Below are 15000 nucleotides of genomic sequence, written 5' to 3' on the forward strand. Positions count from 1 at the left end.
AGCTAGGGTTTAGGGCTACGCTAGGGTTTAGGGTTTAGCAAGGGTTTACGGCTTCGCTAGGGTTTAGGGTTTAGGGTTTACAGCTGCGCTACGGCTTACGGCTACGCTAGGGTTTAGGGTTTGGCTGGGATTTAGCTAGGGTTTAGGGCTACGCTAGGGTTTAGGGTTTAGCTAGGGTTTACAGCTACGCTAGGGTTTAGGGTTTAGCTAGCTAGGGTTTAGGGTTTGAGAAACTGCAATTTCTGCCTCCAACTCTGGGCAAATAAAATAAATAGAAATAAATAAATAGAATAAATAAACAAATAACAAATAGAATTAATAAATGGCAAACGTTTGGAGGTTTTAATTTTGTTTCGTCCCAACTCCTTTCTTGAGAGGGATTTTTGTCTTTCCAGAAACAACAAAAGAGGGTTTAGGGTTTAGGGTTTGCGCATTGTAAAAAACGCGTACTTCGAAAAAGGTCCGATAAAATGATAAACAAATAAATAAATAAATAAATAATATATAAAAAATAAATAAATAATAAATAAATAATAAATAAATAAATAACAACTAAATTAATTAATTGATTTAATTGATTTGATTAATTTAGTTTAATTAGTTCTTAAAAGAAGAAAAACTTTTTGAAAATTATTTCGGGAGTTTGGCGAAAGTTGAAAAGTTGAATTTAATTCCTTTTCAGATTAATTGATTTTATTTTTAATTTAATTTCTTTTATTTAATTTCTTTTCATTCATTTTCTCTTTATTTTCTTTGGCTTAATTTCTTTTTAATTTAATTTGTTTTTAATTCAATTTGTTTTATTTACTTATTTATTTTGTTTTTGCTTTTTATTTCAAAAAACTTTTCGAATTTTTTGAATTTCACAAAAAGCCACAAAAGGACAAAACGGCATTTTCATTATTCTATTTTTGTTTTATACTTCATTTTATGTTTCATTTATTCTTTATTTATTTTATTTCTTTTTACCTCCTTGTTTTATTTATTCTTTTATTCCTTTTTTGTTTTGTTTTGCATTTCTTTTTTAACTTTTGTCCTTTTGATTTAATTCTTTATTCTTCTCTTATTTTTATTTTTACTTTTATTTTTATTATTTTCATTTTATTGTTTATTCTTTATTCCCTCACTTCTCTCTTCACGAATTTAATTCTTTAATCAAGAAATTAGTAAAACATTTATTTATTATTTGATTTTTTCTTATATATTTTGTTTTTTTAATTCAGCCACAGGTTCCCAAAACAATTCTTCTTGGATTATTTCTTGTTTGTTTTTCTTCCCAAATTGAATTTGTCAATTAATGACAATTTTCTTTTTATTTATTTATTTTATTTGTTTGTTTTGGTTGTTTTATCTTTTATTTATCTATTTATTTATTTAATTTATTTGTTTATTTGTTTTCTGTTTGTCTGGTTGTTATTTGCCACTTATGACTTAGTACTTGTTATTATTCTCATTCATATTTATTTATCTATTTATTTATTATTTATATTTATTTTTATTTATATTTACTTATTTATTTATTTATGACAAAACAACTTCAGGAAATAAAACAGAAATAAAACAGAAACAAAAAGAAGTAAAAAGAAATAAAAAGAAGTGAAAAGAAATGAAAGGGGAAAGAAAAGAGAAAAAGCATGAAAAACGACCGGAAAACAAAAAGAACAAATAAAACCAAAGACAGCAAGAAACAAGCGAATCCAGTTCAAAACAAAGACAAACAAACAAACAAGCAAAACAAACCTAAATTAAACAAACAAATAAAACTAAATAAAACGAAATAAATTAAATAAAACAATCAAACAAAATGATTAAATTAAATGCAATCAAAAGGCGAAACTCACTTCCGTGAAGACTCCGCCCTGGAGGAGGAACTGGTGGTCTTGCTCGAGGGCGTCGAGGGCTTCGTTGAGACTTTTCGGGAGATTTTTGTCTTTAAAAGTACCATTTTGCGTCTCCACTCGAAAGGAATCCCATTCTGGAGTCTCCGGAGGCCTCAATTGTCTTTTAATTCCGTCAATTGCCGCCAAAACGATGGCCGAAAAGCACAAGTACGAGCAGCTCGAGCTGTCTGGACACCTGAACTCCAGCCGCGCGCTCTCGCTGCCGCCCCCCGGGCACACGGGCACGCGGATCGCCGCGCTTCTGTTCGCCTGAAACGAACAATTAATTCAATTATTTAATTCATTTAATGCATTATTTAATCATTTAATGCACTATTTAGTCCATTTGAACCATTAAATGCCCTTTCGGTTCACTCGCTTCACCGCTTTGCTGCTTCTGGAAGTGGAAGCGCAGAAAACGAACACAAACTACATTCGCCTAAACCAATCAAATAGACAATTAAACATCAATTTCATCAAATATTTAATTAATTTGATTAATTTAATCATTTAATTCATTTCATTCATTCTTTGTTCAATTAAACTCCCATTGGATGCAGAAGTTCGTTGTTCGAGTGGTCTTCAGGAGTTGAAAGCGCAAAAAACGGACAGACACTTGAACCACTGTGCTTCTGTTCACCCAAAACAATCAAATAAACAATTAAATAAATTAATTAATTTAATTAATTTAATTAATTTAATTAGATTAATTAATTATTTAATTAAACATTTAATTAATTTGGTTTAAATAATTAAATTATTTCCTCAATTGTCTCATCATCCTTTCTTTATTGCGGTTTTCTGGGAGTGAAAGCACAGAAACCGAACAGGAACTTGATAGCATTTCTATGTTCACCTAAAACAACTAAATTAATAAATTATTTATTTATTTATTTATTTATTTAAATTAAGTTAATTCAATTAAAATAATAATTGAATAAATTGAATGGATTAATGTAAAAAATGAACTAAATGCATTATATAGTTAACTGAATTAAAACAAATAATTAAACGAATTAGATGAATTAAAGTAACTAATTGAAAGAATTAAAATAAATAATTAAATAGACCGAAATAAATAATTAAATAAATTGAGAAAATAAATAAATAAAAGAACTATTTGATAATCACTTCACCGTTGACGACACTCTGCAGTCGAACCAAAACTTGAATTTCTCCAGAACGAATAATTCAAAAACCGAATAAACCAGACCAAACAAACAAACAAACCAACTAAACTAATTAAATCAATTAAATCAATTAAATTAATTAAATAACAATTAAACAAAACAAAATAAAAATCTGACAGGAGAGAAGGTGAGGGAAGTGGGGGCTTCGAATCCGGGGACAAGTCTTTTGTAAGAATTCGTAGAAGGATTTGTAAAGGCCGCCAAGGCCTTTGCATGCAGCAGAATTCCTGCTGCTGCTTGTTTGGCTTCCTCGCTGAGCGAGTCTGCTGCTGCTGCTGCTGCTGCTGCTGCTGCTGCTGCTGCGCCCTCGCCGCCCGCCGCCGCAGCAGCAGGCTGCCGCGTCTCGGCCTCGCGTTTGTCGCCCTCGGGCGCGGGCGCGCGCTCGCCCGCCGCTGCTGCAGCAGCAGCAGCAGCAGCAGCAGCAGCAGCAGGCGGCTTCGCGGGAGCCTTGGCGAAGATGTTTCGGTTGTTTTTCCACAAAGACAAATGCACGTGGAGGCCAGAACCCGGGGCTTTTGGCAAGGGTTTGGGGAGAAAAGTTGCAGAGACACCGAATGCATGCGCCGTGTTCTTCACCACGTACTTGTGCAGCATGCATGCGTCTGCTGCTGCAGCAAGAGCAGCAAACCGCAGCCCCAGCTCGTGCTGGCAGGCCCCCACTTCGTGGTGGTGCTTCTCCGCAAAAAGCCCCAAACTTTGCATGCATGCAAGCATGCAGGAGCGCAGCCAGTGCCTCCTGTCTGCGGGCAGCACGGGGCAGTAGCCGCAGCCCGCGAGGCTGCGGTGCGCCAGGTTTCCGCGGCCCAGAAACGCCACTGCGCGCAATACGCTCTTTTAGGGTTTAGGGTTTAGGGTTCGGCTTCGCGCCTGCCCGCCGCGCCGCGCCGCGCGCGGCGGCCTCCGCGCGGTTCGCGAAGCGCTACGGGCTGCGGCTACGGCGAGGGTTTGCGCTTTGGGGTTTGGGGTTTAGGGTTTAGGGTTTAGGGTTTAGGGTTTAGGGTTTGCACCGTCGGAGTTCCAGTAAGCCTCTTCTTTGCAGTCCACGTGGTAGCCCACTTTATTCCCTTTGACGCAAAACTGAACATTTTCGAAAATGAAAAACTCCGCTTCGAACCCGATGCACGCCTGCGCACACAACACTCTCTGCTTCCTTTGCTGCTGCAGCAGCAGCAGCAGCAGCAGCAGCAGCAGCAGCAGCAGCAGCGGCAGCTGTTACGGAAGCAGCAGCAGCAGCAGTTACGGGGGCAGCAGCAGCAGTACCAGTTATTGCAGCAGCAGTTATGGAAGCAGCAGTTATTGCAGCAGCAGCAGTTATTGCAGCAGCAGCAGTTATTGCAGCAGCAGCAGTTATTGCAGCAGCAGCAGTTATTGCAGCAGCAGCAGCAGCAGCAGCAGCAAACCTTGTCCGCGAAGCCGAGCTGCTGCACATACTGCTCGCACTTTGCTGCAATGGTGCGGGGGCAGCGGCAGCAAGGAGAGCCATTTGCATTCAAAAGAAAACAAGTCAAGTGGAGAACTTTATCCCCTAAAAAAGGGTCTAGAAACCCGCTTTTAGGGTCTGAAACGCAAACCCTAAACCCTAAACCCTAAACCCTAGCAAGCCCTAGCCCACACGCCCTCAAGTGGGAACTCTATCCCCTAAAACAGGGCCTAGAAGTCCGCTTTTAGGGTGTTAAACGCAAACCCTAGGCCCTAAACCCTAAACCCTAAACCCTAAACCCCCTAAACCCTAAACCCTAGCAACCTCCCTACCGCGTGCGACCGCCGCCCACCAAACCCTCCGCGCTTTACAAAGCAAAACAAGCGAAGCAAACCATTATTTAATTTAATTTAATTTAATTAATTTAATTTAATCAATCCAATTTAATTTAATTTAATTTAATTAATTTAATTAAATTAATTTATTCAATTACCGGGTTTCATGAACATGTCGCTTTTTTCGATGTTCGCCAAAAGCCGAATAGAAGAGCCGTCAAAAGGAAAGCCATGAGTCAGCGACTCGCGAGTTATCTGCACAAAAACCCTAAACCCTAAACCCTAAACCCTAAACCCTAAACCCTAAACCCTAAAGGCGCGTGGCAGTGTGGGCTGCCGCGTGTGTGTCTGGCTGCTGCAGCAGGAGGCGGCTGCGGGCGGGCGTAAGCCCCAAACCCCAAACCCTAAACCCCAAACCCCAAACCCCACCCCCCAAACCCCAAACCCTAAACCCTAAACCCTAAACCCTCAGGACCATGCTGGGGTGGAAGGAGCAGTGGTGCCACTGGCCAAGGGGGTCTGCGAAGCAGCAATCCACTTCTTTAATTCCCTCTTTCTGAATGAACTGCAGCAGCTCTTCTTCATCAGCAGCAGCAACTTTGCAGGAGGTTTGGGGGGGCAGTTGGGGTGTATGTACACCCCCCGGAAGTTGGGGTGTATGTACACCCCGCGGGCCAGGGGCGCAGCCGCCGTTTTCGCGCGGCGGAGTTGGAGAGTCTCGGAAGGCCATTTTGGATAAAGTTGGCGCAAAAACAAATAAACAATCAAAGTGCTGCTGCTGCTGCTGCTGCTGCAGCACGCGGAGAAACTGCAGCAAACGCGGTCTTCTACGCCGTCTGTACACCCCACGAACAGCAAACTGCCACTTTTACTTTTTCCTTTTTCAACTTTTCATAAAACAAACTTTTCGCTCCAACTGCCTTCCTCGCTGGCCCGCTCTGGGGCTGTGTAGCAGCAGCAGCAGCAGCAGACGTCCCGCCGCTGCAGCAGCAGCAGCAGCAGTTCGTGCTGCTGCGCTGCAGCAGCGCCGCCGCCGACTCCACACGCCAACAGCTCTTTTCTTTGCTGCTTCTCTTTTGCTTTTTCTTTTGCAGTTTATAAATGCACTAACTGCTGCTGGCTGCGGCCGCGGGGGCGGGGGAGGGGCGCGGGAACCCGAGCAGCTGCTGCCGCCGCCGCTGCTGCTGCTGCTGCTGCTGCTGCAGCAGTTCCTCACTGCAAAGATGATTCGCTTCGTCTTAATGGTTAATAAACAAGGCCAAACGCGTTTGTCGCAGTACTACGAGTTTCTGGAGGTCTCGGAGCGCGCGGCGCTCGAAGGCGAGCTGATTCGCAAGTGCCTTTCCCGCTCGGAGAGCCAGTGCTCCTTCATCCAGTACCGACAGTACAAAGTCGTTTACAGGCGGTAAATACCCTTTTACTTCGTTTAATTCGCCAATTTAAATGTGTAAAATCGAAAAAAGTGAAGAAAGAGCTGTGGCGAGGCGCGCGCGCCCGAGCGGAGCTGGGGTGTATAGACAGCCGTCTGCCGCGGCGGCCGCTCCGGCTGCAGCTGTTTGCCCCCGATTTTCGCGGAATTATGAGGGAAACTGGGGAATAGAATGTGCATATGAATGCAAAACAAGTTTATTAATGCTTGGGAGTCACAGATCGCGCGAAATAAGCGCCATTTGGGGCCGCTTTCCACCTGTTCAAGTTTGGCGCTGCTGCGGCGCAGGTACGCGAGTTTGTACTTCATCGTGGGTCTTCTCGACGAACCCGAAGTCAACGAACTCGCCATTTTGGAATTAATTCATTGTCTCGTCGAAACTCTCGACAGGTTCTTCGAAAACGTCTGCGAACTCGACATCATGTTCCACATCGAGAAGGCGCACTTCATCATCAGCGAAATGATCACCGACGGCTGCATCGTCGAGACCAACAAAAACAACATCATGGCGCCCATACACATGCTTGAAAAGGCCCCCTAGCTGCACCAGCAGCAGCAGCAGCTGCTGCTGCTGCTGCTCCTGCTCCTGCTGCTCCTCCTGCTCCTGCTCCTGCTGCTGCTGCCCCTGCTGCCGCTGCTGCAGCAGCAGCAGCCGCTGCTCCTCTTCCTGCTTGTGTTGCAGCAAGGGGCCCTTTTGCTAGCTGCAGCAGCAGCAGCAGGAGCTGCTGCTGCTGCTGCTGCACTACGGGAGGTGTCAGCAGATTGTAAAAATGCGGAAACGCCATTTTAGGCGTAGAGGAAAGCTGGCCTCTTTTGGGAAAAGGAAAAGCCAAAGAAAACAAATTTAGTTTCTTTCAGACAAGAGAGAGCAGCAAACAGCAGCAGCAGCAGCAGCAGCAGCAGCAGCAGCAGCAGCTAAGAATTTGCTTGGAAGTGCCGCGGGAGAAATGGTGCAGCACATCTGCATGCAGCAGCAAAACGAACTTTTGTCTTTTTCATTTTTGAAGTGCAGCAAATGGAAAAACTTGAAAAATAATTTTTGAAAATTTAATTCTTTTGCTGCTGCAGCTGCAGCAAATGGAATAAACAAACAATATAATTAAACTGCAGCACTTTAATGGTTTTTTCTTTTTAAAACAAAATTGAATTAAAATCTTTTTTCAAAACCCCAGGCGCTCGGGCGTATCTCCAGCTCAGGGTGTCTTTCTGCAACTCCAGACCGGATTCAATTTTTACTTTTATTATTTATTTATAATTTATTTTATTCATTTATGATTCATTTTATCTATTTCTAGTTTATTTTGTCTCTAATTTGTTTTATTTGTTTATGATTCATTTTATTTATTTCTAATTTACTGTATCTATATCTAATTTATTTTATTCATTTATATCTTATTCATTTCTAGTTTATTTTATTTGTTTATAGTTCATTTATTCCTACTTTATTTGTTCCTACTATTATTCTACTATTCTTCTATTGTTATTTCAAATTTATTTATTTGTAATTCGTTTTTTTACTTATAATTCATTTGTTTCTAATTTACTTTATTCATTTGTACTTTATTCATTTGTACTTTATTTATTTCCACGTTATGTATTTCCGCTTTATTTCATTCATCTATAACTCATTTTATTTATTTATAATTCATTTTATTTATTTTTCATTTTATTTATCTATAATTCAGTTTATTTGTTTATAATTTAATTTGTTTTTTTATAATTCATTTTGTTTATTTATAAAAGTGCCATTTGGCAGTTATTATTTCTCATTGTCTTTTACAAAAGAAAACAATTTATTTTCAACTTCCACTGCAGCAACTTCAGTGGTGCAAAACCCAAAAGTAAATAAAGTAATAAAACAAATAAATAATAAGTTAATTAATTAATTAGTTAGTTAATAGTTAAAGTAAATAAATACTAAATAAATAAATAAATAAATAATGAATGAATAATAAATGAATAAGATGAAGTTTACAGAATTGAAACTCGGGAACTTGGTGTGTACACTCAGCTGGATCTTTGAATTCCCTTTTTGAATTTAAGTTAAAATTCAATTCTTAATTTGAATTTAAAATTCAATTCTGAATTAAATTTTAAACGCAAATTAAATTTTAATTTTGAATTTTAACTTCAAATTTAATTCCAAATTGGATTTCAAGTCGAAGACAGAGAGCGGCTCTCTTGCTGGAGGAAGCAGACATGGATTAGAAAAGAAGAAAATTCGCAAAAATGAATTTAATTGTGTTTTTGAGTTTAAATTTAAATTCAAAGAGTTAAAAAGTTTTGAAAAGTTGCAAAAATAAAAGAAAGAAAGCAATGTGCTGCTGCTGCTGCTGCTGCTGCTGCTGCTGCGGACGCCGCTGGCAGCCGACGAGGTGCTGGGAGTCTGTGTAGTGCAGTTAAAGCCTTTTGGATCTGAAAAGCAAATTTGAATTAATGAAATTGTTTTTAATAAATTCAAATTTGCAAATGAAGCGGAGGGGCTCGGGTGTACGTACACCGCGAGGGTGCACGAGATCCGGTGCACGCGAAGAGTCCATTCAGATTTATTCTTTCACTTGACAGTTTTGCGCCAGATCTTTTATTTCAGAGGTTTTTACTTTTTAATTACTTTTATCTTTCAATAAATGCTCACAGATCTCAAGTTTGAATTCATTTTCTGCAGGTTTCAGCCGCAAGCAGGCGCCGCCCCTGCAGGAGAAAGCTGGACGTTTCGCAGTGGATCTGCGGAGTTTTTGAATTATTTTTCTTGGAAATAGCATTTTAAATGCATTTTGGACTTTTCAAAAACAAAAAAGATGAACGAGAATGGGATTATATCTCGCTTTCCCGCCAACGAGCCTCTTTCTGCAAACTCGCCACCTGTCCAGACACTCGACAGCGTGTGCGAAGAGTTCTCCGTCGTCGACTTTTTCTTCTTCAACTTTTATCCCGAAAGAATTAACAGAACTCTTTTGGCATTTACTGCAGCGCCTAAATGCCCTCAGTGGCTAGCTGCTGCTCCCCTGCCTCCCTCTCACCGCAGCAGCAGCAGCAGCAGCAGGGACGCAGCAGCAGCAGCAGCAGGACCGCACGGCGGAGAGCCGGAAACAACGCGAGCAGCTACAGCAGAATCAGCTAAAGCAGCCAAATCAGCAACCAGCGCAGCAACTACAAACGAAACTCCGAAAGAGCAGCAGCAGCAGCAGCAGCAGCAGCAGGAAGAAGCAGTTTGTGTCTTCGTGTGCAACGAGTTTGGACAAATTTTAGAGTGTTTGGATTTGCCTGCAGGAGAGAAAATAAAATCAATAAAGTGGATAAGTAGTGAGTTAATAATTTTAATTAATTGATATTAATTTAATTCATTTATGCAATTAAATCAATTAAATCAATTAAGTTCATTTCATACATGCTAGCAAGCTCTGAGTTAGCCAAATAGCTAGCTATCTATCTAGCTAGCTAGCTAGCTTGCTTGCTAGGTAGCTAGCTATATATCTATCTATCTATCTAGCTATCTGTAGCTACCTAGCTACCTGCGCAGTCAGCTAGCTAGCTGGCTAGATGGCTAGCCGGCTAGCTAGCTAGCTAGCTAGCTAGCTGGCTATCTAGCTAGCTATCTAGCTAGCTACCTGCGCAGTCAGCGGGCCAACTAGGTACTTAGCCAGCTAGCTGGCTAGCTAGCTAGCCAGCTAGCTGCAACTGGCCAGCTAGCTAGCTAGCTAGCTAGCTAGCTGGCTAGTTAGCTCTTGCGATTGTCTAGCTAGCTAGCCGGCTAGATAGTTACATGTGCGCACTAATTTAGGGGCTTGCTGGCTAGCTGTGTAGCTAGCTAGCTAGCTAGACAGCTAGTAGGGTGGGTAGCTAGCTAGCTAGCCAGCTAGCTGGACAGCTAGCAGGGTAGCTAGCTTGTTAGCTGTCCTGCCAGCCAGCTATCTAGCTGGCTAGCTATCCAGCTATCCAGCTGTCTATCAATCTATCCAGCTAGCTAGCTAGCCAGCCAGCTAGCTATCTAGCTGGCTATTTGCCTAGCTAGCTATTTGTCTAGCTAGCTAGCTACCCAAGTAGCTATCTAGCTAGCTAGCTAGCTGTGTAGCTAGCTAGCTAGCTGGATAGCGGGTAGCTAGCTCTCTAGCTAGCTGTCTAGACCCTAAACCCTAAACCCTAAACCCTAAACCCTAAACAAACAGAAGGAAACACAACAAATATACAGAGAATAAACGAAAAGAAACTGAATAAAAAGAAAAAGAATTGAAACAAAATAAATAAAATAAATGCAACAAATAAAATGGAATAAATGGATCAGAACAAATAAAACAAACTAAATAAGCTAAATGAAATAAATAAAAAGAAATAAAATAAATGAAATAAAATAAAAGGAAATAAAATAAAATGAAAGCAAGTAAAAAGAGATAAAATAAAATTAAAGTAAATAAAGAAATAAAATAAAATTAAAGAAATAAAAAGAAATAAAATTTCTTTTTATTTATTTTAAAAACAAAAGTGGAGTCGCAAGAGCGGTACCGGCAGGGTTCGAACCTGCGACCTTGTGGTTAACAGCCACACGCTCTAACCTGCTGAGCTACGGAACCCACGGGTAGACGAATAAATAAATAAATAAATAAATAAATAAACAAATAAATAAAAGAATTAATAAATAAATGAATAAATAAAAATAAATAATTAAATTAGAATAAATGGAAAAGGAGGGTTTTAATAAATGGCTGTTTAAGGGGCCTGAGGAGGGTGCGAAAGATACGAGGGAAGCCCCCTTGCAGGGTTTAGGGTTTAGGGTTTAGGGTCTAGAGTTTAGGGTTTGCAACATGTCTTGCGGCTTTTCAGGCCTCAATGGACTCATCGTGGCCTACGGAAACGGGGGTTTAGGGTTTAGTTCTTTGCCTGCAACTCTAGACTATTTCACAAACCCTCAAATAGGGGCCCCTGGGGCCCCCTGGGGGCCCCCGGGGGGCCCTCTGGGGGTCCCCCAGGGGGCCCCCCAGGGGGGGCCACGGGGGGCCCCCCAGGGGGCCCCCCAGGGGGCCCCCTGGGGGGCCCCGGGGGGCCCCCGATGCAGCGAATTGGAGGGTTTGAAGTGCTGCAATGTGCATGCTGCTGCAGTGAAGTTGATAGAAGTAAATGGAGAAGGAAGTGCATGCGCAACAGCAGATTTGGAGGGTTTAGTTGTTTTGTGGAGTTTAAAAAAGAAAAAACAAAAAAGAAAAAATAAATTCCAAGAAAAGCCCTTTTTTAAATTCGCCCTGGGAACGCCCACAGCCACGCTGCAGCTGCAGGAGTGTCCCTCCTTTGTAAGCAACTCATTAGGGTTTAGGGTTTAGGGTTTAGGGTGTAGGGTTTAGGGTTTAGGGTTTGGGCCTTCAAAAGCAAATTGGCTAGATTTTTTCCGTTTTTTTCCCAATAAGCAAATAAATAATAAACAAAACAACTAATTAGTAAACCAAATTAATTAATTAATTAATTAATCAATTAATTAGTTTATTTATTTATTTATTTATTTATTTATTTGTTTATTTATTTCTAGATTGTTTTCGCAAAAGATCTTCTTGTGGATTCTCCTTTTTCGTTTTTCGCTTTTCTTCCAAAATTGAAATCTCTCTTTCTTTGCGACGCACAGGGAGTTGTCACTTTGAGGTGAGATAAATAAATGAATAAATAATAAATACATAAATAAATAAATAAATAAATAAATAAATAAATAAATAAATAAATAAATAGATAAATAAATAATAAATAAAGCAAAGAATTAAAGAATTAATTTAATTGGCTTTTTGGAATCTTTTTTTGTTCGATAAAAAACTCGGAAATTCTTCAAATCAGAAAAACAAATAATCGCAAATTAATTAAACCAAATTAAAACTAGTTCAACTAATTAAATTAAACCAAATTAAACTAAACCAATAAATTGAATTAAATTAAATTAAATTAATTAAATTAAATTAATTAATTAAATTAATTGAATTAATTAATTTGTTTGCAGATATGAAACGGACTTTCCCGTTTTCGGAGCTTCGCGGTGGAGCCATTCGCTTTTGCTGTTGGGAGAAAAAAATGAAATTAAAAATAAAAATAAAATAAATAAAATAAATGAAATGAATAATCAAATAAATAATAAAATAGATAAAGAAACAATAAATAATGAAATAAATAATGAAATAAATAATGAAATAAACGATGAAATAAAAGAAAGGAATGAAATAGATGAAGAAATAAATGAGGAAATTAAAAAAGAAATTAAAAACGAATTAAAAGAAAATTTTAAAAGTGAAATGAAAAGAGAAATGGAAAAAGAAATAAATGAAAATAATAATAAAATTAAAAATGAAATAAATGAAATAAATGGAATAAATGAAATAAATGAAATAAATAGAAAAGATAAAATAAATAAAATAGATAAAATAAATAAAACAAGTAAGATAAATGAAATAAATGATGAAGTAAATGATATACCTAAAGAATTAAATAAAGAAATAAGTAAAGAAATGAATAAAGAAATAGACGAAGAAATAAATACAGAAATTGAAGAAGAAATAAATACAGAAATAAAAAGAGAAAATAAAAAAGAAATTAAAAAAGAAAATGAAAAGGAAATAGACAAAGAAATAGAAAATGAAAATGAAAATAAAGAAAATGAAAAAGAAATTAAAAATAAAAATAGAGATAAAAATGAAAATGAAAATGAAATTAAAAATGAATTAATTGAAATTTCCTTTTTCGCAGACGGACGCCTAAAAGCCGCAGAAAGCTTTTCAGACTTTTTTTCAAAAATAAACAAAGTAAATAAAATAAATGATTTAAGTGATTTGAATGCATTAAATGAATCAAATAGATCAAATAAATCAAATAATTCAAATGAAATAAATGAAATAAATGAAATAAATGAAATAAGTGAAATAAATAAATTAAATGAAATAAATAAAATTCAAAAATTGGATTTTTGCGAAACTCCAAACTCACTGCATGACCCCTCAGAAGAAAATAAAAACGAATTTAAAAATGAAATAAGTAAAAATGTAAATAAAGAAATACATCAAAAAGTAAATAAAAAAATAAATAAAGGAATAATAAAGGAAAAGGAAATAAATAAAGAAATAAATAAAGAAATAAAAAATGAAATAAAAAAAGAAAAGGAAATAAAAAAGGAAGAAGCAGCTTTTTGCTGCTGCTGCATCTTTGGAGACACTCTAGTTTTTACATTTGGAGGAAAATTAATTTATTTCTTTTCTTTTAAATTCCAAAAAGTCCTTTTGCTGCACCTTGCTGCTGAAGTTGCTGCTGCTGCTGACGCTGGTGATGCTGCTGCTGCTGCTGCTGCTGCAGCTGCTACTGATGCAGTTTGCTGCCTCGCTGCATTCAACACACAACCCCACTGCAGCAGCAGCAGCAGCAGCAGCATCAGCAGCATCAGCAGCATCAGCATCAACAGCAGCAGCAGCAGCAGCAGCAGCAGCAACGAGGACTTTTTGCAAGAAGACGAGGCGCAGCTGTTTGTTGGCTGCAGCAGCGGCAGAATTTATCGGGTAAGAAAAATAAAAAAAAAAATAATTTTTATTTAAATAAATAAATAAATAAATAGTAAATAAATAAATAAATAATAAATTAAGTTATTCATTTGAATGTTAAATGAGGGATATGCAGTTGACAGTTAGGGGCTTAGGGTTTAGGGTTTAGGGTTTAGGGTTTAGGGTTTAGAGTCACTTTGGTAATCAATCAAGTCACGGTTTAGGGTTTAGGGTTGAGTGGGCCAGTTGAAGATTTGACCTTCCAGCAAATTAGGGTTTAGGGTTTAGGGTTTAGGGTTTAGGGTTTATGGTCCAGGGTTTAGGGTTTAGGGTTTAGGGTTTAGGGTTTAGGGTTTAGGGTTTAGGGTTTAGGGTTTAGGGTTTAAGAGCTGGAGGCCGAGGATTGTGTGAGGGCCGTCGCTTTCGAAAAGACCAGAAAGCCTTCAAAAGAAATCGCTAAACCCTAAACCCTAAACCCTAAACCCTAAACCCTAAACCCTTCTGTGTGTTTGTCTTATCAGCACGATTTCTTTTCGGTGGATGTTTATCAAATGGCCACTTGGGACGAGGCAAGGAAGAACGAGGGTTTAGGGTTTGGGGTTGAGGGTTTAGGGTTTGGGGGCGAGGGTTTAGGGTTTGGGTTTGAGAGTTTAGGGTTTGAGGGTTTGGGACTTTGCCGCGTGGCCTGCGGACTCGCCCTCGAGGGTTTGTCTCTTTCTTTCCCCTTTTTGGGGGTTTGGGGTTTTAATAAATTTAAATTTTTTGAAATTAAAAAAAAAGAAAAACAAAAAAAAGAATTAAACAACTTGAAGGCCCTCGTGGCTCTGCTGGAGTCCACAGTCACAGGCCTGCAGCAGCAGCAGCAGCAGCAGCAGCAGCAGCAGCAGCAGGAGCTGCTGCTGCTGCTGCAGCAGGAGCAGGAGCAGCAGCAGCAGCAGCTGCTGCAGCAGCTGCAGCAGCAGCAGCAGCAGCAACAGATTCTCCGGATTCTGCATGCACTAGAAACCCACAAAGGCTGCTGGGATTTAAATGAAATTAATTCTCTTGAAGAAGAAGCAAAAGATATTTTAATTAATTTAAGCGGCTGCTGCTGCTGCTGCTGCTGCTGCTGCTGCTGCTGCTGCTGCTGGCGGGAGTGCCCCTGCTGCTCTCCCGGCTAAAGCGGCAGCAGCACCAGCAGGAACAGCAGCAGCAACAGCAACAGCAACAGCAACAGCAGCAGCAGCAGCCGCAGCAGAAAACAGTTTGGGGGC

General features: G+C 39.2%; 3 protein-coding genes across 3 annotated transcripts in view; 2 read left to right on the forward strand and 1 right to left on the reverse strand.

The window, feature by feature from the left end:
• Positions 1 to 1823: 1823 nt before the first annotated feature.
• ETH_00021830 (glutamine synthetase, putative) lies at positions 1824 to 5555 on the reverse strand (the record flags this gene model as incomplete). Its single annotated transcript, XM_013372816.1, has 6 exons — positions 1824 to 2150; positions 3188 to 3885; positions 4078 to 4195; positions 4471 to 4628; positions 4984 to 5080; positions 5301 to 5555. 6 exons carry the CDS (start codon positions 5553 to 5555, stop codon positions 1824 to 1826), a joined length of 1653 nt encoding a protein of 550 aa, XP_013228270.1.
• A 493-nt stretch (positions 5556 to 6048) lies between these two features.
• On the forward strand, positions 6049 to 6795 carry ETH_00021835 (AP-4 complex subunit sigma-1, putative; the record flags this gene model as incomplete). Its single annotated transcript, XM_013372817.1, has 2 exons — positions 6049 to 6230; positions 6543 to 6795. 2 exons carry the CDS (start codon positions 6049 to 6051, stop codon positions 6793 to 6795), a joined length of 435 nt encoding a protein of 144 aa, XP_013228271.1.
• A 6779-nt stretch (positions 6796 to 13574) lies between these two features.
• ETH_00021840 (uncharacterized protein) overlaps positions 13575 to 15000 on the forward strand; it is a gene marked incomplete at both ends in the record, with an annotated part of 2594 nt that continues 1168 nt past the window's right edge. Inside the window, one exon of the mRNA XM_013372818.1 lies at positions 13575 to 13765. Coding sequence (XP_013228272.1) covers positions 13575 to 13765 — 191 coding nt within the window. The remainder of the gene's footprint in view (positions 13766 to 15000) is intronic.

The sequence above is a fragment of the Eimeria tenella genome, genomic scaffold (assembly GCF_000499545.2).
Source record: "Eimeria tenella Houghton genomic scaffold, Eth_scaff109, whole genome shotgun sequence".
NCBI classification, from domain to species: Eukaryota; Apicomplexa; class Conoidasida; order Eucoccidiorida; family Eimeriidae; genus Eimeria; species Eimeria tenella.